The sequence below is a fragment of the Podarcis raffonei genome, chromosome Z, assembly GCF_027172205.1.
Source record: "Podarcis raffonei isolate rPodRaf1 chromosome Z, rPodRaf1.pri, whole genome shotgun sequence".
NCBI classification, from domain to species: domain Eukaryota; kingdom Metazoa; phylum Chordata; class Lepidosauria; order Squamata; family Lacertidae; genus Podarcis; species Podarcis raffonei.
This window is the reverse complement of record NC_070621.1, coordinates 3,256,667-3,282,872: the sequence shown is the minus strand read 5'-3', so window position 1 is coordinate 3,282,872 and position 26,206 is coordinate 3,256,667. Positions and strand designations below refer to the sequence as shown.

Here is a 26,206-nt window from a genome sequence, read left to right as displayed (position 1 = left end):
CCTCCTTCTCCTTCTCCAGCTTGGCCTGGCAGCAGCTGCAGCATGCAGAGCAGTCCACAGCCTAGCCTGCGCCCGAGCCGCCTGCGCCCAAGCCAAAAGACCCAAAACACCCCCCCAAATCTCGGGCATTAAAATGTAAAAATCCCCTCAGATGGGCCTGTTGGCCCCCCAAAAGAGGACATGTCTGGGATTTCCCAGACATATAGCAACCCTACATATTGTGTACACCAGCAGTACTTGGCACCAGGGGTACAAGACAGTCAGAGTAGACCAATCTATGCTAAACAGATGTCCCCAAAGTAGATCTTCACTCCCCACTTGTTCCCGATGTAGATCTTCACTCCACCCCCTTCTTCACTGGTGGGTGAGGCACCATTTTGTGGTTCTCCTCAGGTGCCAAAATGTCCTGGGCCAGCCCTTAACGGCAACAACAGCAAAAACATTTACTGCCTAGAAAGGCAGTTATGAGTAATGGCAGAGAACAGGGATGCTTCCCCCAGCCCCTTCAATTAAAGGGGAGAACACCCCATGGATCCTAAAAGGCAAAACTGGGCAGGGAGTTTAACAGGGACGGACACACAAAAATGGGCCTGTCTTTGCTAAAAAGGGATGGATGGGTTGTGGGCCAGGTATTTGTTGGGGCAAGGGAGCTGTCTGGCAAGCAACTCAGCTGTCCGTGAGTTTGTGACCTACAGCAGAGCAGGAGAAGAAGAAAAGTTTGGATTTCATATCCTGCTTTATCACTACCCGAAGGAGTCTCAAAGCAGCTCACAATCTCCTTTCCCTTCCTCCCCAACAACAAACACTCTGTGAGGCGAGCAGGGCTGAGAGACTTCAAAGAAGTGTGACTGGCCCAAGGTCACTCAGCCGCTGCATGTGGAGGAGCAGAGACACAAACCCTGTTCCCTAGATTACAAGACTACCCCTCCTAACCACTACACCACACTGGCCTGATGCAGCAGTTTCACAGGACCACCCAGATGCCTCTAAAACCACTTTCCTCCATTGCTGACCCTGTCTACCCACGTTGCAATGTGTATGTTGAACCCACAAGCCATGCAAACTCCCAAGAGGCGAAGGATCTTTTGCTGGAGTTAAAAAAGGGCACCTGTTATGAATATGTGTCCCCATGTTCAGCCTTCCACGCCCCCCCCCCAAAGAATTCACATACCAGAGAAATAAAGGAAGCATAGTTTCCTGAAAACTTGCATGAAATGAAAGTGACAGAGTAACTGGGTGCTACCTTCAGACAGTAATATCACAATATAAGCCGGCAGCACATCACGCAGCACAAGCACACCTTAAGGCAAAGAGTGAAATAGAACCATCTCAGAAACCTAGAGAGCGAATGTGACCATTTGCCATTCTTCCCTACCAGAGATGTTAGCTTAACTTTGCCAGCAATGCAAGATTTGGTGCTGACCTTTGTTTTAGGCATTTCGAGCTCAGGAATTTCCCCACGCCACCTTTTATTTATTTATAAAAAATATTTATGGACTGATGTTTCATAAACTGCTGTTTTCCATGTGCCTCTGTGGGTTGCCCCCTTTCAGAAATCGACCAATTGCATTTCTAGGCTTCTTCCCACTCAAAAGAGTCCCAAAACAGCTGAGAGACATCACACATAGCATTGGAATATCACAACGTAACACAAAACTTCTTAATTACAATGCCTGGGCCACTAAGAGCAGAGCCTACCGAGTCTTCAGAATAGGCTCTGAGTAAGTTCAGAATAGAGTAGTTGCTTTGGAAGACGATCATCAGGCATCCGCACAACATGACCAGTCCAACGAAGTTGATGTTGAAGAATCATCGCTTCAACACTGGTGATCTTTGCTTCTTCCAGTACACTGGTATTAGTTCGCCTGTCTTCCCAAGTGATGTGTAAAATTTTTTGGAGACACCATTGATGGAATCTTTCGAAGAGTTGGAGATGGCGTTCATAAGTGTTTCACAAGCATACAGTAAGGTTTGCAGTACAATAGCTTTGTAAACAAGCATTTTAGTTTCCCTGCGAGTGTCATGGTCCTCAAACACTCTGCACTTCAATCGGGAGAAAGCCACACTTGCAGAGCTCAGGCGATGTTGGATTTCGGCATCAATGTTAGCCCTTGTGGGAAGATAACTGCCCAGGTAGGAGAAGTGATTGACATTTTCCAGCGTTACACCACTGAGTTGGATTTGTGGCGCTGCAGAAGGGTTATTTTGTAGTTGCTGGTGCAGCACTTTGGTTTTTTGAATGTTGAGTTATAGGCCAAGCTTTCTGTAAGCTTCTGCGAAAATATTTAGGATGGTTTGGAGGTCATTCTCTGAACGTGCGCACACTACGTTGTCATCAGCATACCGAAGCTCTATGACAGAAGTTATGGTAACCTTAATCTTTGCTTTCAGCCTGTTCAGAATGAAGAGCTTTCCATCTGTTCAATATATTTTTTCTATATATATATCTGTTCGATATACAGTGGTACCTCTGGTTACGTACTTAATTCGTTCCGGAGGTCCGTTCTTAACCTGAAACTGTTCTTAACCTGAAGCACCACTTTAGCTAATGGGGCCTCCTGCTGCAAAGTTCTTAACCCGAGGTACTATTTCTGGGTTAGCGGAGTCTGTAACCTGAAGCGTATGTAACCTGAAGCGTATGTAACCCGAGGTACCACTGTATGTTTGCTGTGTTCGACACAGCAAAAATAAAACAGCATCTATGAAGGTAAACATTATTAACATACCAAGTTCCTCAATAACCATTCACTCTACCCAATTCATTGAAATGCAGAGCCCACAGAAGGTGACCCTGACCCAAGAAGAGGGATGCAGACAACCAGAAGCAGACCAGGATGTACACAGTTTCCTATTCAGGACCTAAACCCCCAGGCCAGACCTTTCCATAATTGTGCTGTTTTCTGATCTTGTGAGGGAAATCCAGGATGGCAGGGCGACTACAGTCCAGACAATATCTGTGGCATCCACCTTTTATACCATTTATTCCCCTTCGAGACTGTGCGCCTCTTAAAGGGATTTCTAATGGTTTCAGGGGATGGCGCTGTATGTAGCTCAGTACTGGGGCACCTGCTTTGCATGCAGAAGGTTCCAGGTTCAATCCCCAGTGGCAAGGACGTAGCCAAGGGGGGTGCAGGGAGGGGCAGCTGCTCCCCCCCTAGATCAAGTAAAACAATGGAAACACTTAACTAACTGACCAATCACATCAGTTCTGCCTGCCTAACAAAAGTCCTGCCCACCCCACCCCCAACAAAGTCCTGGGTGCAAATGGGAAATGGACCAGTTCCCAAAGTGTCGTGGGTCTGGTAGAGACATCCTGGCGGAATTGGTCATGAGTGCTATGCCAAAGCAGACTGACATGTCCCTAGTAGCACCTCCCAGCAGTGAAGAGCCCTCTCTGAGGTGTTTGGGGCTCCATCACATGGTGAGCTGGCCCTATCAACTCTGTCTCCCATCACCAAGGATGTGGACATGGCTGTGCTGGTGCAAACAGACTTGGCAAACAGCCTGCACAGAGGAGTGCCTGCTCACTTGCTTTCTCAGTTCTGTGGGTGCCAACCATTTCAGGAGCAAAGATTTCGGGGAATGTCTTGGCTTAAAGGTAAAGGTAAAGGGACCCCTGACCATTAGGTCCAGTCGCAGACTCCTCTGGGGTTGTGGCGCTCATCTCGCTTTACTGGCCGAGGGAGCCGGCATACAGCTTCCGGGTCATGTGGCCAGCATGACTAAGCCGCTTCTGGCAAACCAGAGCAGCGCACGGAAACACCGTTTACCTTCCCGCCGGAGCGGTACCTATTTATCTACTTGCACTTTGATGTGCTTTCGAACTGCTAGGTTGGCAGGAGCAGGGACCGAGCGACAGGAACTCACCCCGTCACGGGGATTCGAACCGCCGACCTTCTGATTGGCAAGTCATAGGCTCTGTGGTTTAACACACAGCGCCACCCGCGTCCCAACAGGAGGCAATGATGGCCACCAATTTGGAGAGCCTTGATGGAGGTTTGGACAAACCCATGGAGGAGGAGGAGAGGAGCCACAGTTACTGCGCTGTGCCTCCGTGGTCAAGAGGCAGCGAGGCTTCTGAATACCAGATGCAGGAAAACACAGGAGAGGAGACCTGCTCTTGTGCAAGGATCCTGCTTGCTGGTTTCCCACAAGCATCTGGTCAGCCACTGTGAGAACAGGACTAGATAGCACATTGGCCTGATCCAGCTAATGGCTCTTCCTACCTTCATAAACTTCATCTGCTTGGATGAACAAGGACTGACCTTGCCAGCCTAATGCTTTGCGGATGAGCATCAGGCTGGTAAAGGCTATGCGAGATAAACAAACTGTATCGGACAATCAGTTCTTCTTCTTGCATTATGGTGTTCCCTAAACAAACCTTCACTTCAAAGCCACTCTGTTGTGTTCCTCTCTAAACACCGGCTGGAGGGATTGGGGCTTAATCTGTTTGGCCTTCCCAGGTGACAGCAGGGCTCAGCTAACATGGAAACCATGATCTAAGGTGCCTGAAGCAGCTCAGCCAAAAATCAGGGGGCAGGAGGATGAGAGAGACAGGTGTGAAGGTGTAGGTCCCGCCCTGTGGAACGCGTTTTCATCAGATGTCAAGGAAATAAGCAGCTATCCTTTTTTTAAAAAAAGGTAAAGGGACCCCTGACCATTAGGTCCAGTCGTGGACAACTCTGGGGTTGCGGCGCTCATCTCGCTTTACTGGCCGAGGGAGCCAGCGTTTGTCCACAACAGCTTCCGGGTCATGTGGCTAGCATGACTAAGCCGCTTCTGGCAAACCAGAGCAGCACATGGAAACACCGTTTACCTTCCTGCTGGAGTGGTACCTATTTACCTACTTGCACTTTGACGTGCTTTTGAACTGCTAGGTTGATAGGAGCAGGGACCGAGCAATGGGAGCTCACCCCGTCGCGGGGATTTGAACCGTCAACCTTCTGATCAGCAAGTCCTAGGCTCTGTAGTTTAACCCACAGCGCCACCCGCATCCCTTGTCTTGGCTTACTCCTGGCCATGTACCTCATCGGTTGCTGCACCCATTGACCTGAGAGCTTTGTCACCTGACTTATGTACCCAAGTGACTTGTGCATTAAAACAGGGGTCAGCAAACTTTTTCCAGCAGTGGGCCGGTCCACTGTCCACTGTGTGTGTGTGTGTGTGGACTGGACTATATTTTGAAGGAAAACAATGAATGAATTCCTATGCCCCACAAATAACCCAGAATTGCATTTTAAATAAAAGGACACATTCTACTCACGTAAAAACATGTGAAAAGGATCTAGGAGTCTTGGTTGAGCACAAACTTGACATGAGCCAACAGTGTGACGCGGCAGCTAAAAAAGCCAATGCAATTCTGGGCTGCATCAATAGGAGTATAGCATCTAGATCAAGGGAAGTAATAGTGCCACTGTATTCTGCTCTGGTCAGACCTCACCTGGAGTACTGTGTCCAGTTCTGGGCACCACAGTTCAAGAAGGACACTGACAAACTGGAACGTGTCCAGAGGAGGGCAACCAAATGGTCAAAGGCCTGGAAACGATGCCTTATGAGGAACGGCTAAGGGAGCTGGGCATGTTTAGCCTGGAGAAGAGGAGGGTAAGGGGTGATATGATAGCCATGTTCAAATATATGAAAGGATGTCACATAGAGGAGGGAGAAAGGTTGTTTTCTGCTGCTCCAGAGAAGCAGACACGGAGCAATGGATCCAAACTGCAGGAAAGAAGATTCCACCTAAACATTAGGAAGAACTTCCTGACAGTAAGAGCTGTTCGACAGTGGAATTTGCTGCCAAGGAGTGTGGTGGAGTCTCCTTCTTTGGAGGTCTTTAAGCAAAGGCTTGACAACCATATGTCAGGAGTGCTCTGATGGTGTTTCCTGCTTGGCAGGGAGTTGGACTCGATGGCCCTTGTGGTCTCTTCCAACTCTATGATTCTATGAAACACCAGGCAGGCCCCACAAATAACCCAGAGATGCTTTTTAAATAAAACCACATATTCTACTTATGTAAAAACACACTGATTCCTGGACTGTCCATGGGCTGGATTTGGAAGGCGATTGGGCCAGATCTGGCCCCCGGGCCTTAGTTTGCCTACCCATGCATTAAAACCTTCAGCCAAAATTGGGTTTGTGTGTGTGTGTGTGTCCCAGTAAGGTATGATTGCATCTTGCATGGGGTGGGGTATGTTCCAGGGATGGCACATAAATGTGTTTACTCAAACTGCTCCCATGCTTGCATCATTCCAGAGCTTGCACACAAGTGAGCAAGACACAGTGAGGGGGCTTTGCTGGGAAAACCTGGCACACACAAAAAACCCCAAACCTTTTAAACTCTCCAACTTGCATACATTTAATTTGCTCAGTTTCAACAGGCTATCTTCCAACCTGGCTGAAAGAATGCAAGCGAACTGCACACAAGATGTGATCTTGTACTGTACTGTGTCCTCCTGGGAGGCGAAGGACTGACTCAGAGGCAAATCTGTAAAATTCATTGCCTTCGTCTCCACCTAGGGAATCTCCCCCACCCCCTCATGTTTATATTGTTGTACACTGCTTCAATGGCTTCAGTCTGTGAATCAGTTTATAAATATGTGAAATAAATCTAAAAAGATTAATCAACCCCATGTGGCCTGTGTGCTAATGCTGCTCTTTAAAACCTAATGTATTCTAAGTGGGGCAGCAGGGCCCCCTTGTGGACCAAAGCAGGACATTTCTGCAGAAACTTTGGTTGTCCCAAGTGAAGCCACATCAAAGCAGGTGCCCTCTGTACCAAGTTTTAAAAGCCCGATGAAAACTTTTTTAATTCCACCAGGCTTATGCAGGCAGTACCACCCCCACAATGGTTGACTGATATGTGTTTATAACACACATTTTTGCTTTTAATTTTTTCCTAAAGCTTTTATGGTGTGTGGTTTTAATCTTTTAAATGTTGTAAACCACTTTGATATGTCTTGTGATTTATCAGTATATAAATACTTTTATTAATAAATAATAATGAATGTTCTTAGGTGAGAAGTCACACAGCCCACTCTTTCTGCCTTGGGACCATTTGTAGATTGTAAGGCCCTTGGGACAGAGACCTGAACTATCATTATTATTTGTAAAGCACCCGGCATGTGATTTTTGTTTAGTCATTTAGTCATGTCCGACTCTTCGTGACCCCATGGACCAGAGCACACCAGGCACTCCTGTCTTCCACTGCCTCCCACAGTTTGGTCAAACTCATGTTAGTAGCTTCGAGAACACTATCCAACCATCTCATCCTCTGTGGTCCCCTTCTCCTTGTGCCCTCCATCTTTCCCAACATCAGGGTCTTCTCCAGGGAGTCTTCTCTTCTCATGAGGTGGCCAAAGTACTGGAGCCTCAGCTTCAGGATCTGTCCTTCCAGTGAGCACTCAGGGCTGATTTCCTTCAGATTGGGCAGGTTTGATCTTCTTGCAGTCCATGGGACTCTCAAGAGTCTCCTCCAGCACCAGAATTCAAAAGCATCAATTAGCATAATAAATAACAGTAGCAACAGCCACAACAACAACAGCAGCAGTAATGGTTTCAGGCTCATTTCAGCTTTTATTTGGGAGGAAAAAGGAACCAACAATCCTCCATGGTCACAGAACATTTAAACAAGTGTACATGTACATACATGAAGAACTTCAAACAAGTTACCGGTAAAAAAATGCTACATACAAAAATGGCATACAAGTGTTCAGATGTAAACCTATTTGGGGAGGGTAAACATATTTGAAGAGGGGAGTCGGCTGGAGAGGGGAGAGGGAGTCACATAGCATCTTAACCACAGCCTGGATAGCTCAGTTGCTTAGAACATGGTGGTGATAATGCCAAGGTTGCAGGTTTGATCCCCGTATGAGACAACTGCATATTCCTGCATTGCAGGGGGCTGGACTAGATGATCCTCAGGGTCCCTTCCAACTCTACAATTCTGATTACGGGGGGGGGAGGGGTGCTCTTTGCAGAGACATCCCAAGTCAAAACAGCAGTGGTGAAAAGTGGACGGCATTCCCCCAGCGTTAGTAAAGGTAAACGGACCCCTGACAATTAGGTCCAGTCGTGACCGACTCTGGGGTTGCGGTGCTCATCTCGCTTTATTGGTTGAGGGAGCCGGCGTACAGCTTCTGGGTCATGTGGCCAGCAGGACTAAGCCACTTCTGGTGAACCAGAGCAGTGCACAGAAACGCCATTTACTTTCCGGCCGGAGCAGTACCTATTTATCTACTTGCACTTTGACGTGCTTTCGAACTGCTAGTTTGGCAGGAGCAGGGACCAAGCAATGGGAGCTCACCCCCTCGCGGGGATTCGAACCGTCAACCTTCTGATCGGCATGTTCTAGGCTCTGTGGTTTAACCCATAGCGCCACCCACGTCCCTCCCCCAGCGTTACATGTCCACAAAACCCACTGTAGCTGTCATCGGTTTTCTGCCTTTGGTGGACGATCAGTGATGTCACAGCATGTCTGTGGACATTCTATTTGGAGTGTGACAGATATTGGGTAAGTCTGCCAATATTCAGCTTCTTGTTTTGCCAGGCTTCCATTCCACATTAGCTAGCAATTTAAAGAAAAGGTTATCATGGAAACTCACCTGCCTTTCAGTTTGAGTGCCTCCCACTATCGATTCAAATGACAAGAAATGAGATTCCGACTCAAGATCAGGAATAACTTTTTGACGGAAAGAGCTGTTTGACAGTGGAACAGACTCCCACAAGAACTGGTGGGCTCTCCTTCTTCGGAGGTTTTTAAGCAGAGGTTGGGTGACCCTCTGTCCTGGGTGCTTCAGTTGAGATTCTTGCCTTACAGGGGGTTGAGCTAGATGACCTTATGATCCCTCCCAACCCTTAGGATTCTATAGATTCTCTTATGCAATTTTACTTAATATCCACATGTTTTTGCAGAGCAATTCCCCCCCAATATAATGCACCTTTTGTATGTTATTTTCACTAATAAGTGCATTTCTATGTACACTTCTTCTCGCTGCGTGCATCTTTGTAGGCAGTCCTCAGATGGAGAACTGCGCTTTGCAAAATTGAGAGAATTTAAGAGTTTCGAAAGCTGGCTGTGTTTTGTTCACAGAATTAGAGAGTCAATGGTCCAACCCCCTGCAAATAGTTGGTTAAAATAGCCAGCAACATAAAATAAGCCTACTCCATCTATGTCCTGGAGGAATCCAGGCTTGCTTGAAAACCTCCAACCACCTGATATGAAATGAGAAGTCCATTAGCTGCAACAGCTCAAACAATCCTCCCATATAAGAGGCAGTATAATCCCCAATGTCGTCTGCTTGGCCTTTGCTGTGACTCAGCAGAGATGCTCTTATGAAAACAGGCACAGGTTTAGGAAGGGGGTTCAGGTTTGCCCAAAGCCCAAAGGAGGAAAGAGCACTCTGGATGAACTCAGGAGTACTCTCCTCTTAAGCCAAAGAGAAATATCACTCCTGACAACTGAGCCAAAAAGAGAGACTTCATTTCTGGGGCTTGAATCTCACTTTTGGAACAGTTTCCAGGGTTCAGCCACTGGCATAGTGTGGTGGTGGTGGGGCTGTTTCCCCAGGCACATTTTGGGGAGGAAGCATGACCAGGTTCCCCCACAACAGGCTCCCACTGGAGCCTGGCTCCAGTGTGCACCCAGCTTGAAGCTCTGCTCCCGGGTCAGGACTGACCCGGGGGTGGAGTGGAGAAGAATCAGCAAGCCGCAGCAGGCTTCCTTCATCCCAGGCCCCCTTGGGGGGGTGCCCCACACAAACACCCTGGGGTGTGTGTGAATGCTTACATTCTGCCGCTGGGTCCAGCATGGAGTACATGCCGATCCCCCAATGTGGAATGCTTGTCAATGAGTTGCAGATATCCTAAAGATAAATACCATTAATCTCCTTTCTCACGTCAAGGAAGAGACTTCTAACCATGGGAAACGGGCCGGACCATCAATACTGGAGTGAAAGCCCCAATTCCACATCCACACTCAGTGGAATGGAGTCATAGGACAGGAGTTAAAATAAAAACACCAAACACCACCGGCATTTCCGGTGGGTGGGGTGGGGTGGAACAGCAGCTAATCCAAATCTGGATCCTGAAATGGGTTGGGCTGGAGCAATGCAGGCCTGCACATCAACGCTCCTTTCCCCAACCGTCAGGAGAGTAAATTGCACCCAATGTCATGATTTCAGACCTCGGCCACAAGGTAAAAGGCATCCAAGGCCAGATGGTGCAGGGGTGAGGGCAAGGTGCAAGTCGCCACCTTGTTTGCAGCTGCACAGGATCCTGCAAGATGCTTGCAGCCAGGGCTGGTGTCCCCCTGCAGCCCTGCACAATGTCCAAAGATGGTCTTAGATGAAGGTGGAGTCCAGCAGGTTGCTTTCGTGGTGGCTGTGGGCACGCGCTTCAAACAGCTGCTTGATCAGAGCAGACTTCTCCAGCTCCAGCTGGGTGATCCGCTCGCTTTTGTCTGTCACCTCCTGCGGGGTAAAGGCAGAATTAAGACCACCACATGGCTGGGGACAGGTGAAATCTGTAATGACTGAATCGGCCAGGGATGTGGGGCACAATATTATGATGGTGGACTGGGAGAAATTGTGGGGAAAAGGAATTAAATTCACAGCATGTAGTGTATTAAGAGAAAATTTGATGAAAATGATGTATAGATGGTACTTAACACCAGTGAAGTTAGCAAAAATGTATCATACTCATGATAATAAATGCTGGAAATGTAAGGAAAAAGAAGGAACCTTTTACCACATGTGGTGGACGTGCCCCAAGGTAAAAGAATTCTGGGAAAGGATTTCTAATGAATTGAAAAAAGTGTTGAACAACACATTCATTAAGAAACCAGAAGCCTTTTTACTTGGTATAGTGGGGGGTGAAATCCCCAAAAGGGATGTTACTTTTTTCCTGTATGCCACAACAGCTGCAAGAATATTACTAGCGAAGGATTAGAAGAAACAAGATTTACCAACTATCAAAAATGGCAGATGACGATGATGGACTGTATGGAACTTGCCGAACTGGGAGACTCCGAGACCAGAAAGAAGAGACGGTGGAAGCAGATTGGAAGAAGTTTAAGGAATATTTGAAAAAAAATGTTAATATTTAAATCTTAGAATAGCTTTGGAAGTTGGTATAGGCTGTAGGGTTAGAAGCAGAAGACAGTGTATTTTAAAATAGTATTATATGTAAGGGATAAAATGTGAAGATTTTTATGGTAAAAGTAAGTGTGATAAAAAAATGGTTATAAATTATGATATAGGTTGCTAAAGATGAGGTAAAATGAAAATCAGATAGGGGGGACTTGGGGAAGCTCACCTAACAATGTTTAGGGGGGAAAATGATAAGATAAAAATTTGTTTGTATTGTTTGTTTTTTCTGTTTGTGTTGTTTATTTGTGTTATAAAATGAATAAAAAAAATTGAAGGGGAAAAAAACATGGCTGGGGACAGGTGGGCTGGCAGTGACTCAACGGACTGGCACTTAATAGCAGACTCACCATGGTGAGCAGACGATTCTGCTCCTTCAACATGTTGAAGGCCTGCTGAGATCCGACGAGAGGAGGGGAGGTCGTGAGCGCAGAGGGTGGCACATGCCCCATTGCAAAACTGGGGTTCAGTGGCTAGAGACAAAGAAAAGGGGTTTGTTCCAGGGCTGCACGTGCTTCACACTCTCTCTCAAAAAGACAAACCACCATCATCTTCTTAATGCACTTCATCCCTCATTCTCACACACGAGAAAGTCTTTAGGTGACTCCTTGATCTGTCAGGGTTTATTTAGCTGTGATTCCTGCATTGCAGAGGGTTGGACTACATGTCCTCTTGGGTCCCTTCCAACTCTACAATTCTATGACTAACACCTGACCAAAGGACTCCTGACCATTAGGTCCAGTCGCGGACGACTCTGGGGGTTGCGGCGCTCTTCTCGCTTTATTGGCCGAGGGAGCCGGCGTACAGCTTCCGGGTCATGTGGCCAGCATGACTAAGCCGCTTCTGGCGAACCAGAGTTGCGCACGGAAATGCCGTTTACCTTCCCGCCAGAGCGTTACCTATTTATCTACTTGCACTTTGGAGTGCTTTCAAACTGCTAGGTGGGCAGGAGCAGGGACCGAGCAACGGGAGCTCAGCCTGTCGCGGGGATTCGAACCACCAACCTTTTGATCAGCCACTCCTAGGCTCTGTGGTTTAACCCACAGCGCCACCGGTGCCTAACTAACACAGAGCACAGTTAAACTAACTAACACAGAGCACAGTTAAATTGTGGAACTCGCTCCCACAAGAGGCAGTGATGGCTACCAACCTAGATGGCTTTAAAAGAGGATTGGACAAATGAATGGATGGCTATCGATGGCTACTAACCATGGCAGCTATGCTTTGCTTCCACAGTCACTGGAAGCCACAGGGCCAGAGGGTGCTCTTATGCTTGGGTCCAGACTGAGTGTTCCCACAACTGAAAAGGCCCTCTCCTTTGTTGTCACCCGGTGGGGAGCACTCTGAATGCCCCCAGTGATGTTTGCTAGAGCATTAATCCACCAAATTTGGGATGTGGAACTGCAATGCCACGTGAGCGAGATGAATAAACACCCAGCAAATTATTTGTCAAAATTACAAATACCCAAATACAGACAGACATTTATCCTCGCTAGATTCAACGTGCTGCCATCTGCTTATTGCAGCGCAGATTCGAGGGTAAACCATACGTGGAACGAGTCTGCCCCTGCAGCTTGATGGAGGCAGAAACTGTCTCTCATGTCTTGTTACGCTGCCGTTTCTACGAGGATATACGCTCGGTATTTATCACTCCTGTTATACAAAAATCTCCAAATGGGTCCGAACTTCAATGTCTAAAACTCCTGGTAGAGGACAAGGATCTGGAGATTACGCTACGGGTGGCCAAATTCTGTGCGACTGCCATAAAACTTATTTATTATTTCAGTAATTCAACTTAAAAGGTGAAACTAATAGATGAGATTGACTCATGACATGCAAAGCGAGGTGTGCTTCTACTTCTCAGAGGTCCAATCTTGCTCGATTTGCAATCCTTGTTTTCCTTGAATATTCTAATTTTCTGAGATTGTTAATTTGGGGTTTTCATCAGCTGTACGCCATGATCATTGCAATGATAACAAATCAAGGCTTGACCTATCTCGCTTTGCATGTCACAAGTCTATCTCATATGTTAGTTTCACCTTTAAAGTTGAATTAGTGAAAGAAAGGAACTTTTCCATGATATTCCAATTTTTTGAGTTTCACCTGTATACAGTATCACCAACAGTTCAGGACCTGCTCTCAGACAGGAATGATCAAATTACTTTAATAGTGGCTGAATTTTTGAGTGCTGTCCATGTAGAAAGACTGGGCCTTTATAAAGAGATTTAGTGGTTCTCAACTGATCGGGGATGTGGTAGTGTTGCATTGTATTATTTGTGCAAATTGATTCTCTCTGGAGTTAAAGATCTGACTTATGTTGAGCTTGTATTTTGCACAATTTGTATACGGTATCTGTTTGATAATGTGTAGTTTGCTATGCCTAATAAAGGATATTAATTAATGAAAGAGTCCTGCTGGGTCAGGCCAATGGCCCATCTGGTCCAGCACCCTGTTCTCACAGTGGCCAACCAGATGCGCCCCCCCCCCCATGGAAAACCTGCAAGGAGGACCTGAGCACAAGAGCCTTCTCCCCTCCTGTAGCTTCTGCTGTTCAGAAGCATTGCGGCCTCCGAGTATGAAGGCAGAGTATAGCCCTCAGGGCTAGTAGCCTCTGCTAGCCCACTCAGGACCTAACACCTCCCACCACTCCCACTTCCTTGGCCCTGTCCATACCGCAGCTCTCACCTTTGCTGAGAGAGACAATAGCTCACTGAGGTAGTGATTCAGCGCTTGCAGTTTGAGCAGGAGATGGTGGCTCAGAGTGCCCTCTGCGAACAAGTCCTGTGTGAGAGAAAGCCGGGGGGGAGAAAGCAATATAAGAGAGCAGCCAGGCCAGCTGTCAATCCACAGGAGCACTCCACCATAGCTGCTTCATGCCTGCAGCCAGCACCCCCAGATAGCAAATAAATAATAATAATAATAATAATAATAATAATAATAATAATAATTATTATTATTATTATTATTATTATTATTATTATTATTATTATTATACCCCGCCCTTCCCGGATCAGAAAACCGGGCTCAGGGTGGCTAATAACAAATTTAAAACAATTATAAAAGCAGCATAAAATACAGTATAAAAACATAAATAACAATAAAATTCAAAATTCACTTTAGGGAGAATAAGCATTAGATAGTCAGCAGGGCTAGCTGGCTGAATTAGTCCTACTTGGGCCAGCGAGGAGGCCAGGGAAGAATTAGCTGTGGGGTCTCAGAGCGGGTGATCTTCATAAAAGGGGAAGGGGAGGGAAGTGAAATAAAAGATCAGTCTGAATTCAAATTAAAGCCCAGGTGGAATAGCTCTGTCTTACAGGCCTGACGGAAGGAGGTTAAATCCTGAAGGGCCCTGGTCTCATGGGACAGAGCATTCCACCAGGTTGGAGCCATCACTGAGAAGGCCCTGGCCCTGGTGGAGGATAGTCTGACTTCCTTAGGGCCCGGGACCTCTAAACTATGGTTATTCATGGACCTTAAGGTCCTCTGCAGGGCAGACCAGGAGAGGCGGTCCCGTAAGTACGAGGTCCCTAAGCCACAAAGGGAAATGCAAGAAAGGATATACCGACTCATCATCAGGAAGAATTTTCTGATGGTAAGAGCTGTGTGACCGTTCCACACGGTCTGAAAGTTCTGCTCTCCTTCCTTGGAGAGCAGGCAAGGAAACTCACTTAAAAAAACAAAAGCAACCCAGCGGCAACCTGTTACTCACAATGTGAACTCTGCCGCTGCCCAGCTGCTTCTGGCGTTGCTGGAGAGCATGGATCTGCTGGTGGTACCACTCGCGCACCTTCTCCACCAGCTCCAGCCCTTGCAGCAGTAAGTCCTTCTCCTTCTCCAGCTCCTTCAGCTGCTTCAGCTGCCAAGACACAAACCCCAGGCACAGTCACTGAGTCCTTGCGCACAAAAAAGGCCACCATAGTAGGACTGACGGGGAGGGGGGAGGAAACATCTTGTACATAATCCCTACTAGGTGTGACCTTGGGCCAGTTACTGCCTCTCAGCCTAACCTACCTCACAGGTTTGTCGCGGGGATTAAATGAGATGGGAAGAACCACGATACGATACAATAATCTTTATTGTCATTGTCCCTTACAGAACAACAAAATTGAAAAAATCTACATCAGACTTTCAAAAACCAACAAGCCTGCTATCCCAGCCTGGTTAACCCCCTAAAAACTCTGATGCTCCATAATTAAATACACCCACAGAGACTACCTTAAAAGGTAAAGGGACCCCTGACCATTAGGTCCATTCGTGGACGTCTCTGGGGTTGCGGCGCTCATCTCGCTTTATTGGCCTAGGGAGCCGACGTACAGCTTCCGGGTCATGTGGCCAGCATGACTAAGCCGCTTCTGGCGAACCAGAGCAGCGCACGGAAATGCCATTTATCTTCCCGCAGTACCTATTTATCTACTTGCACTTTGACATGCTTTCGAACTGCTAGGTTGGCAGGAGCAGGGACCGAGCAACGGGAGCTCAACCCATCGCAGGGATTCAAACCACCAACCTTCTGATCGTCAAGTCCTGGGCTCTGTGGTTTAACCCACAGCGCCACCCGTGTCCCTTACACTGCGTTTAAAACCAAAATCGCATTTGGATAGAAACTGTTTCTCAGGCGGCATTTCACATTTCACAGCCCCTACTCTTGGCTTCCAATCATGTTCCAAAGACTCAAGTTGAGCAGAGCCTGTGTCTAGCGCAGAAAAAGCATACCTCCGAACTTGCTCTAAAGTGCTTTTCTCCCAACACTCACTGTCACCTGCCTTCCACATATTCAGCTTGAAACAAATTTACAAACATGAGGACTAGAAGCTTGGTTTTTAAATGAAAACAAAAAAGCAGACTTCCCCACCACCACCCCTTGAAGTGCTGCCTTGAACAATGTGCTGCTCTGTTCCCTCACATCGCATGCATGCATATACCATGATATCTAGCAGCCTTTATTTTTAGAGGTTACCTACACCCTTTGCCAATGTATATGCTGTAATCCTAAACACCTGGAGGGTGTCATTCCACAGTCCTTCGGGAGAGGTAGACCACATCCTTCTGCCAGCAGGACTTTCCAGGTTCAATTTCTGAATGAAGAAGATCTAGTAGAAATTGATGGCAAAGCCTGGAACCCTGGAAAGCCGGTGCCAGCAAGGGCACCCAGAGCTGTGGGGCTGAATGGTGCATGACTCGCATAATGCAGATCATAAAGTCTGCCTTGCATGCAAGAGACTGCAGTTTCAGATCTGCAGTGTAGGTAATATTGAGGTAGGTGGACCAACAGCCTGACTCGGAATAAGGCAGCCTCCTGTGCTCCTGATCCTTTATCCATAAGCCCCCTCCCTCCCTCCTTCTGCCATCCTGTCCCCCAAATCCAGAACCGATACCAGAAAACCCTCAAGGCAGAAACCCCCGATTACAATGATTTTCAAATGATTTGCATGCACCTAGGGCGAAGGACCCGCCTTCCCAAGCCCAAGTGAGGTAGGACATACCCACAGGAAGAAATCCAGAGCTTTGGGACTGTGGAGGCTGCTGGCCAGGGGCACGACGAGGGTGCTGTATGCAGCCAGGGCCCTCATCCAGCTCGCTCAGCCACCAGCAGCACAATGGCCTTCGTGGGTGGAGGTGGGGGTGATGGCGACGGGGGGAGGGGGTAGAAAAGGCCAGCATCCCCAAAGCTTGCAAGGGAGCATCGAGCCTGCAGCTGATCGAAGGTTCCCCGGGGGGGGGGTGGAAGGGAAGAGAAGATGGGGGCAGGGAAGGAGAACCAGCCACCTAAACAAGCCAGCCAGCGAAGCTGTCTCCCCCTCCCCTCACCCAATCAGCCTAGCTGCAATGAGCTATGAGGGACCCCACGAGGGAGATCAATGCGGATCAGAGCAAGGGATGTGTATGTAAGCCTCCTGCTCCTTGGAAGCAAACAGGCAGCCATTAAACACGCAGGAGGCGCTCTCCAGATGGGGCGATTTGATGGAAGAGGGGTGAGAGGGCACCCCCCCCTCAGATTCTGGGGCAAAGACAGGTCTCCAATCTTATTTTCATTTCCAGCCCTCCTCATGGAGTCAACATTGCCCCCTTTTAAAATCCACACATGTATTCAACTAGAGAGCGAAGAGAGAAACAGAGAGAGATTTGAACAGAAAACCCTATAATTGAGATTATCTCCCACTCCAGTTTATATGTCAGCCCCAAACAAATCCTTAGTTCAAAGCCCGGGTTCTGACAATTCTCCAGTGGAAGAGAGTTCCACAGATCTGAGGCTGCCATGAGGTTTGTTGACCAGGGGGCTCAGCATACCAGTGAGAAGGACAAGGCTTTATGCCAAAAGGTTGGGGGGGGGGACCTTTCTCAGCCAGCAGCCTCATTATCTTTCTGCAGTAGATTTCATTCTCGCCAGTCAGCACAGCTATCTCTAATTGAAGTCAGCAGTAAGATAAAAACCAGGCCTCAAGCCATTTAGGACTTTATATGCTTGCACTAAATTTTGAATTGGGTCTGGTAGCTCACTGGCAGCAAACATGGTACTTTCAGGACCAGTTAAGCATAGCGCCATCAGGCGGTCCAACTTACCAGCCTAGCAACTGCATTCTGCACAAGCTGCAGCCTCTGGACTGTCTTCAAAGGCAGCCCAGCATACAGCACAGTGCAGTAGTCCAGACAGGAGCGGTCAGGCTATCCCATCCCAGGAACAGCCACAGCTGGCAAGTCACCCTAAGCCAGGCACAAGCACTCCTAGTCAAAGATACCACTTGAGATTCTACAGGGGAAACTCAAAAAATTAGAATATTGTGGAAAAGTTCCTTTATTTCACTAATTCAACTTCAAAGGTGAAACTAATATATGAGATAGACTCATGACGTGCAAAGCGAGATATGTCAAGTCTTTATTTGTTATACAGGTGAAACTTGAAAAATTAGAATATCGTGGAAAAGTTCCTTTATTTCCATAATCCAACTTGAAAGGTGAAACTAATATATGAGATAGACTTGTGACTTGCAAAGCGAGATAGGTCAAGCCTTGATTTGTTATCGTTGCAATGATCATGGCGTACAGCTGATGAAAACCCCAAATTAACAATCTCAGAAAATTAGAATATTCAAGGAAATCAGCAAAACAAGGATTGCAAATCGAGCAGGATTGGACCTCTGAGAAGTAGAAGCAGATCTCGCTTTGCAAGTCATGAGTCAATCTCATATATTAGTTTCACCCTTTAAGTTGAATTACTGAAACAAAGGAACTTTTCTATGATATTCTAATTTTTTGAGTTTCACCTGTAGGGACAAGATGGAATCCAAGAGCATTCTCAGACTGTGAATGTGTTCTTCCAGGGTGCTGCAACCCTTCCCAGAACAGGCCATGCGCCTAATTTCAGGACATAGGAACCTCCCACCTACAGCACTTCCATCTTATCAGGATTCAGTCTCAATGTACTGGCCCCCATCCAGTAAGTCACTGCTTCCAACATTTTCAGAGCTCCTCCAGGTGACAAGAGCAAGCCGGCAGTAATCACATCATTCAAACTGGAGTTGCCAAAAACACAACCTTCACAGACATGGCAGAGTGTCAGGCCTAACAAGAAGAGCATCTCATTCCCGGTAGGTCCTGCCTCCTAGATCAGTTGCCATGTCTGAAAATCCCTGCCTCCCCACAGCCTTCTGAGTCCCCTCCTCTCAGGGGCTTCCCCCCAGCAACCTGAGATTGCACCTGTGTGCAGCCAACCTCTCCTCTGCCCTTTTCATGTCTCTTCTGGGTCTAGGAGACCAGAGGGGAGGGGAGCTTGTCACAGCAGGAGGGGGAGACCCCCTGGTTTCTTCTCCCACCTGGGTTCTTGGCTTCCCTCCTCTCCAGCCTCTGCTTCTAGACTTCCTTCTGCCACCGACTCACCCTGCTCAGTAAACCCTGTTACCTCTTCAGCTTCCAACACCTTCTACTCCCAGTCTCCTTCTTCATGTCCCTGTGACCACTCGTCATTGTCCCACCAACAACCTCCAGGCCCTGAGCCTTCTTTCCTTGGGGGTTTCCCAGCTGGTGCCTCCCACCATACTTCTGCGTCCAACCAATGCGTGACAAGAAAGGGCTCTCTTACCATGCTGTAGTCCACACCGTTGGTGATGGTGTGTCTTCTGTGCTCACCACGGCCTCTTGGCTGCCTCCGCACTTCTGCTACCAACTTGGAGGTGCTTTCATACTGAGCCTGTCCTGCCAGCTTTCGGATACCACCACTGCCACCTTTAGTTGCTGTAGATTGGAGAGAAGTGTGAAAGGGGAAGTGATCCAATTAAAGCCATCCTGGGACTCCCCTCCCCTGCTCCCCAGACCAGGAGGAGAGAAGAGGGAATTACCAAGGACAAACTGCTTCTAGTTTATTTCTGCCTCCCTCGAACCTTCTCTAAAATTTAGGAAAGCATGCCTGCAACCCTATAGCTACTTTTTAATCATTTATTTCTCTCTATACAGTGGTACCTCGGGTTAAGAACTTAATTTGTTCCGGAGGTCCGTTCTTAACCTGAAACTGTTCTTAACCTGAAGCACCACTTTAGCTAATGGGGCCTCCTGCTGCCACCGCGCCGCCGGAGCATGATTTCTGTTCTCATCCTGAAGCAAAGTTCTAAACCCGGGGTAATATTTCTGGGTTAGCAGAGTCTTTAACCTGAAGTGTATGTAACCTGAAGCGTATGTAACCCGAGGTACCACTGTACTGTTTTTTCCAACAGTATGGCCACAGTAACCGCAGCATGAGGATGGAGCAGCAGGCAGGTGAGGAAGGAATGCAGGTGGCAGGCAGCCTAGGTGAGCAGCTGAAATAGGTGTGATGCTTAAAGGAAGGTGCTACAGAGAGCAGTTTGGTAAATGTGTGGGGGCTTAGGCTGCAAACCCATACCCACTAACCCAGGGTCAGCAAACATTTTCAGCAGGGGGCTGGTTCATTGTCCCTCAGACCTTGTGGGGGGCCGTACTATATTTTGGGGAAAAAAGACTGAACGAATTCCAATGCCCCACAAATAACCCAGAGATGCATTTTAAATAAAAGCACACATTCTACTCATGTAAAAACATGCTGATTCCCGGACCGTCCGCGGGCTGGATTGAGAAGGCGATTGGGGTCAGATCTGGCCACCAGGGCCTTAGTTTGCCTACCCATGCACTAACCTCAAAGTAGCCCACTTTGGGGCAAGTCACTCTCTCTTCACTTAGCTCACCTCACAGGGCTTTTGTGAATATAAAATGAAAGTAGTAGGTAGACTGTGCCTTAGGCTCCAGGAAATGCATTTCTCAGTAGGCAAGAAGCACAGGGTTGTGCAGTTAGGCTGCGATCCACCAAAAAGCTATACTAGCAGGTAAGTATCATTGGACCCATGTATACATTCTGCAAGGTAAACATGCATTATCCTCCTTTATTAATCTACATTCTTCTCCCATCTTTCCTCTACGGAGCCCAAAGTGGCACACAGAACTCTCCCTGCTACCTCAATCCTACCTGCCTCACAACAGCCCTGCAGGGTAAGCTAGGCTGAGATATCGCGCCCGCCACAGAGTCTCCCATTGCCAACTGGGGGTTTGAACTGGGCTCTTCTCCATGGCCCGTCTGTTACCACCGCAACACCCACACCGGCTCTCTGTTAGGGCAGTTACTCAACGTGAAGAGGGAAAGGGATTCCTCACATGCTCAGAGGCACTTCTGTGCCCGCGAATTAAAAGTCATGGGTTCTCAGTCTTCGCGGGGCGGGCGAGACCCTTTAGTCTCCTGCGCCTTACCTGCTCTCTTGCATTCCGCCGGCGCGCTGGCGATCTTCTCCTGGGACCGAGAGGCGCACTCGCCGGCGCCGCGTCCGGACCCCCTCTCCGCTTCTCCTCTGCTTTTCGGAGCAGGGGCGCCGGGGCGCCCGGGGCCTTTGTTGGCGGGGCCCGGTGAGGTGCCTCCTTTGTCTGGGCTGAGGAGCGAGGATCTCAAGCCCACCACGAACCGCTCGAAGGTGAGGTAGCCGCTGGCCGGAGCGGCTCGCCGCAGCCCTTCCAAGACGCCCCGGGGCAACTCCCCAGCTTCGCTCCCTTGCTGCAGCCACCGGGACTCGATCTCCCGCAAGTGCACGTAGCCTCGACGGCGGTCGTCCAAGATGTCGAAGAGGGTCCGCAGGCTGTGCAAGAAAGCCTGAGGCAAACCCTCGGTAGCGCTGCCGCCGGGCTGCGAGCGCCCATCACTTCCGCGCTCAAGCGCCATCGCTGCTCCCGAAATTGCTACACAAAGTTCCGAAGGAACACAAAAGTTATCTTCCGAACGTTCCAAAGAGTTGGCTGGGACTCCGGTCTGTGACGTCAGCGACACTGGCACCAAATCTTCCCGCTCATTGGCCGGCGGCTCAGGGACCTGGAAGGGGATTGGCTGAGGCGCTTCGCGAGCTGGTTTGATTTCTTCGCCTCCACGCGTTCGATGCCCCCCCTCCCTCAAGCAGCTTTAAAACGATACTTTTCTCCCTTTTTCTATATTCTCTACAAAGAAGCAGAAATGGCCCCTTAGCTCCCCCAAGACTAGCCCCGGCTGAGTGATCGGGACACTCAGACGCATGGCTTAAGAAACCTCTCCTGCTCCCGATCCTCAAAGCGACTGCTAACAGATCATTTAAAAATACTGACTTACGTATCAAACATTTAAGAATCAGATGCATAGAACAAGCACATAGTAAAACATAAAATGTGTTCATACAACAAGAATGGAAAAAAGAACAAGCCCTGCCACACAAATGAGGGTCCCAGAGTTCTCCCTTCAAAAGGGGATGGTTAGTTGTTGCACCACTGCTGGGCGGGAAAGGGCTCCCAAAGAACCTAAGAACAGCCTACTGGATCAGGCCAGTGGCCCATCTAGCCCACATCCTGTTCTCACAGTAGCGGATCAGACGCCTGTGGGAAACCTGCAATCTGAATCGAACACAACAAGAGCCCTCTGTCCTTATGGCTTCCCGCACTGGTATTCTGAAGCGTTGCTGCCTCCAGCTGTGGAGTCTGAGCACAGTTGTTATGGCTAGCAGCCACTGATAAGCCTCTCCTCCTCCATGAATGTGTACAACTCACTTTTAAAGCCATTCAGGTTGGAGGCCATTGCTATCACTTGGGTGAATGAGTTCCAGACTATAACTATGTGTGAAGAAATACTTTTATCTGTGCTAAATCTTCCAACATTCAGCTTCATTGGATATCCACAAGAGAGAGTGAGAAAAACCTTTTTTATTTCCACTTTCTCCATGCTATGCATAATTTTATATGCCTCTTTCACACCACCTCTTACTTGCCTTTTGTCGGATCGGATCAAATAAGTCCCTAGCGCTGCTACCTTTCTTCATAGGGGAGTCACTGCACCCACTTGGTAATTTCGGTTGCCCTTTTCTGACCGTTTCCCAACTCTACAATACAGTGGTACCTCGGGTTACATACGCTTCAGGTTACATACGCTTCAGGTTACAGACTCCACTAACCCAGAAATACTACCTCAGGTTAAGAACTTTGCTTCAGGATGAGGTCAGAAATCGTGCTCTGGCGGCGCGGCGGCAGCAGGAGGCCCCACTAGCTAAAGTGATGCTTCAGGTTAAGAATGTTGTTGTTGTTTAGTCGTGTCCAACTCTTTGTGACCCCCTGGACCAGAGCACGCCAGGCACTCCTGTCTTCCACTGCCTCCTGCAGATTGGTCAAACTCATGCTGGTAGCTTCGAGAACACTATCCAGCCATCTTGTCCTCAGCTTCACGATCTGTCCTTCCAGTGAGCGCTCAGGCCTGATTTCCTTCAGAATGGATAGCTTTGACCTTCTTGCAGTCCATGGGACTCTCAAGAGTCTCCTCCAGCACCAGAATTCAAAAGCATCCATCAGCCTTCTTTATGGTTCAGCTCTCACTTCCATAAATCACTACTGGGAAAACCATAGCTTTAACTATTAAGAACAGTTTCAGGTTAAGAACAGACCTCCAGAAGGAATTAAGTTCTTAACCCGAGGTACCACTGTATTCTTTTTGCAGTGAGGCCACCAGAACTGTACATGTAAGGAAGCAGGGTCCAACTGTGGTCCACTAAAGTTTACACTATCATAGATGTGCTAGTCTTTAAGGTGTTAGCATAATTTTTTGCTAGAGACTTGTGTTGTTCTGGAAATCTAACCAAGGGAGGTCTGCAATGCCAGTTCGCTCTTCACTGCTCCACCCTGGAATCTCTTGCCTGTGAGACAGGGTGCACCTTGTTGAGACCCAAGGCAGCCATCCTGGGGGAACCGTCACCAAAAAGGTCACCTCCCGGCAGTTCCCTGCTCAGGGAAGGCTGGTCCACTAGGCAAATGGGGCCCTGTCCCACCATCGTCAATCCATGGGAAGACCCTGGCTACCACCTTCCTCCTCCCTGATCTCAGTGTGGCCCTTGCAGAACTCAGCAGGAAGGGAAATGGGTTGAAAAGCAGACTTTGGCTATACCTGCCATTGGTTCTAGCCCACCTACTGTTGACCTCCTCTCTTATACCTTTCCAATTTCAATGTATGGTAGCCATTACTGGGCACTCCTCCCCTGGCTGTCCAATTCCACACAGCAACTGGGTTGGTGGTTGCATTGTTTCTAGAAAATGGTGGAGGGAACTTACAGAAAAAAACACAGCTGTGGATTTTTTTTTCTACCTCTCTCCCTCTTCATCACTCTTAATGAGGCACCGTGCAGTTGTGTAAGCTCATCAATGGACCTGGTTTTTGTTTTGCCTCTGTTGACTCCTGCAAAGCAATTTATCTCCTACATTGATGCTTCTGTATAAACAATAATTACAATTTATAATAATTATTATTTTATGCCCTGTTAAAATGTGTGTGGGGGGGTTATTTTTATGATGTATTTTGTGGTTTTGTATTCTGATTTTATTCTGTGAACGGCCCTGAGACCTCTAGGTATAGATAGGGTGGTATATAAATTTAATAATAATAAAATAAAATTATTTTTATTAGGTTACTGAGCTAACTTTCTGCCAGTGCAGTCAAACAGCGACTTACAATTCAACAGGCACATAAGAAGAGCCTGTTCAGGCAAGTCAATGGCTGATTTAGTCCAGCATCCTCTTCTCACAGTGGCCAACCAGATGCCCCACTACAAAATCCTCAAGCAGGATCTGAATCAGTGTTTAAAATTCCCCATGCACCAGGCGCATTTTACTACTGGTTTTGTGACTATGCTGAGATTTCTGGGCACCGTGTTGGTGACCACAGTTTAAAAACCTTCATCTTAGTCTAGGGTTACCAGACATCCCCGGTTCCCAGGGACAGTCCCCAGATCTGCAAATCTGCTCCCGGGAAACGTGGCAGCGGCAGCCTCAGCAGCCCAGAGCCAGCCTGGTAGCGCAGTTGGTTCTGCCTGGCTTCAGGAGCTGCTCACGGCCATGGCGCCCGCCATTCTTCCTCGCCAGAAGTCCCCATATGATGTGTCTTGTGCGCAACCCATCATATGGGGACTTCCAAAGAGGAAAAATGGCAGGCACCACAGCCTCGAGCAGCTCATGAAGCCAGCCAGAGCCAACTGCGCTACCAGGCTGGCTCCAGGCTGCTGACTGCCTCTTCCGCCACCACTGCCAAAGCAGAACCAGGGACGTCCAGCGGTACAGATCTCCTGCTCCCTTCTCCCTTGGCTTTGACTGATCGGAGGAGGCTTGGGAATCGTGGGAGGGCGGCCGTTGCCTAGTTTTCTAAAAACTCTGTGCATTTATGTTTCACAGGGTGCGAAAGAAGGGCTTTGCACCTTTATACAATATGCATGTGTGCTTTGGCTCAGGGTCTTTGGCCTCACCCACGACAGTGGTACCTCTGGATGCAAACGGGATCTGTTCCAGAGCCCCGTTCACATCCTGAAGAGAACACAACCTGTGTATGTGCGTCTGCATGTGCACATGTCATTTTGAGCATCTGCGCATGCGCGAGTGGCAAAACCCAGAAGTAACGTGTTCCGTTACTTCCAGGTCGCCGTGGAGCGCAACCCGAAAACGCTCAACCTGAAGCACATTTAACCTGAGCTATGACTGTACTGACTCTCTGTTGCTACTCAGCTCCCCCCCCACAAAAGTGTCCCCGGATTCATTGAAAAAAATCTGGTAACCATATCTTAGTGCGTGTGTTTCTCCTTCTTGCATACTGGGATAAGTGAATTGTTGCAAGAGCAAGATACAGTCAAGCAATGTAGCTGAGATTATAGAGTCATAGAATTGTAGCGTTGGAAGGGATCCCAAGGGTCCTCTAGACCAACCCTCTGGTAAACTGCAATCTGGAGCTAAGGTGGCATTTTGCACTTAGCTGATATATCTTAAGTTTCTAGCACTGAGAGCACCAGAGCCCTCTCCCCTCCTGCGGCTTCAAACAACTGGTATTCAGGAACATTCCTGCCTCCGACTTCCTCCAAAATCTTTTCTCTGTCCACTTTCTCCAGCCCATACCATCCAAAAAGTTCTATCATGTCACCTATTTACTTGCCTTTACTCTACACTTCTCTTTTCTGTGAACCGCCCTGAGACCTCTGGATTTGGGTGGTATATAAATTCAAAAATTAGTTATAATAATACACCAAAAAGTCCCAAACAGTGCAACATTTCCTGAAAGAGGAGTTGCTCCGCCCCTTTGATCATTTGGGTTCCCTTCTCTGAACTTTTCCAATTCCCAACTCCACAATATCCTTTGTACAGTAATGAGGCAGTGGGGTCAATTCAGGAAACAGATTTTTCCTTTCGGGCCCATTATACCTGCTAAACAAGCATAAAGGTATCTAAAAGACAAACGTGAAATAGCGCTGTTTCCATAGACGGCGGCTTTGGAAGACAGTGTTCCTTTGCTATGAAAGAGGACAACCTGCTCGAATAAGGCCGTTTTCTTGCACAGTACACGCCGTGCTGTGTTTGAACATCCTGCGGTGTAGCCCGCAGGTGAGGCTGCCAGGGAAGGGCGGGGATTGGCGTTACTAAGACCATTCCGTTAGAGCCTCCGGTTTCTGCAGGAGGTTAAAGGAGAGAGTCACGGATATTCACCGCATTGGGGCAGACGTGGAATAATAGATTGGTAGAGTTGGAAGGGGCTCTAAAGG

At 48.1% G+C, this 26,206-nt stretch overlaps 1 protein-coding gene across 1 annotated transcript; it reads right to left on the bottom strand.

Moving 5' to 3' along the window:
* Positions 1–9,101: 9,101 nt before the first annotated feature.
* On the bottom strand, positions 9,102–21,562 carry SAPCD2 (suppressor APC domain containing 2). Its single transcript, XM_053373951.1, has 6 exons — positions 20,886–21,562; positions 19,216–19,367; positions 14,848–14,994; positions 13,824–13,919; positions 11,489–11,611; positions 9,102–10,463 (listed from the first exon to the last, which is right to left on the bottom strand). Exons 1-6 carry the CDS (start codon positions 21,346–21,348, stop codon positions 10,335–10,337), a joined length of 1,110 nt encoding a protein of 369 aa, XP_053229926.1. The 5' UTR covers positions 21,349–21,562; the 3' UTR covers positions 9,102–10,334.
* Positions 21,563–26,206: the final 4,644 nt, after the last annotated feature.

Bases quoted from the DNA above. Each gene is read 5' to 3' on its own strand.
- SAPCD2 (XM_053373951.1), bottom strand. From the start codon at position 21,348: ATGGCGCTTGAGCGCGGAAGTGATGGGCGCTCGCAGCCCGGCGGCAGC. The intron at 19,368-20,885 runs GTAAGGCGCAGG...TCCAATCTACAG, and splicing joins GGCGGAATGCAAGAGAGCAG to CAACTAAAGGTGGCAGTGGT. The intron at 14,995-19,215 runs GTAAGAGAGCCC...GTGTCTTGGCAG, and splicing joins ACGGTGTGGACTACAGCATG to CTGAAGCAGCTGAAGGAGCT.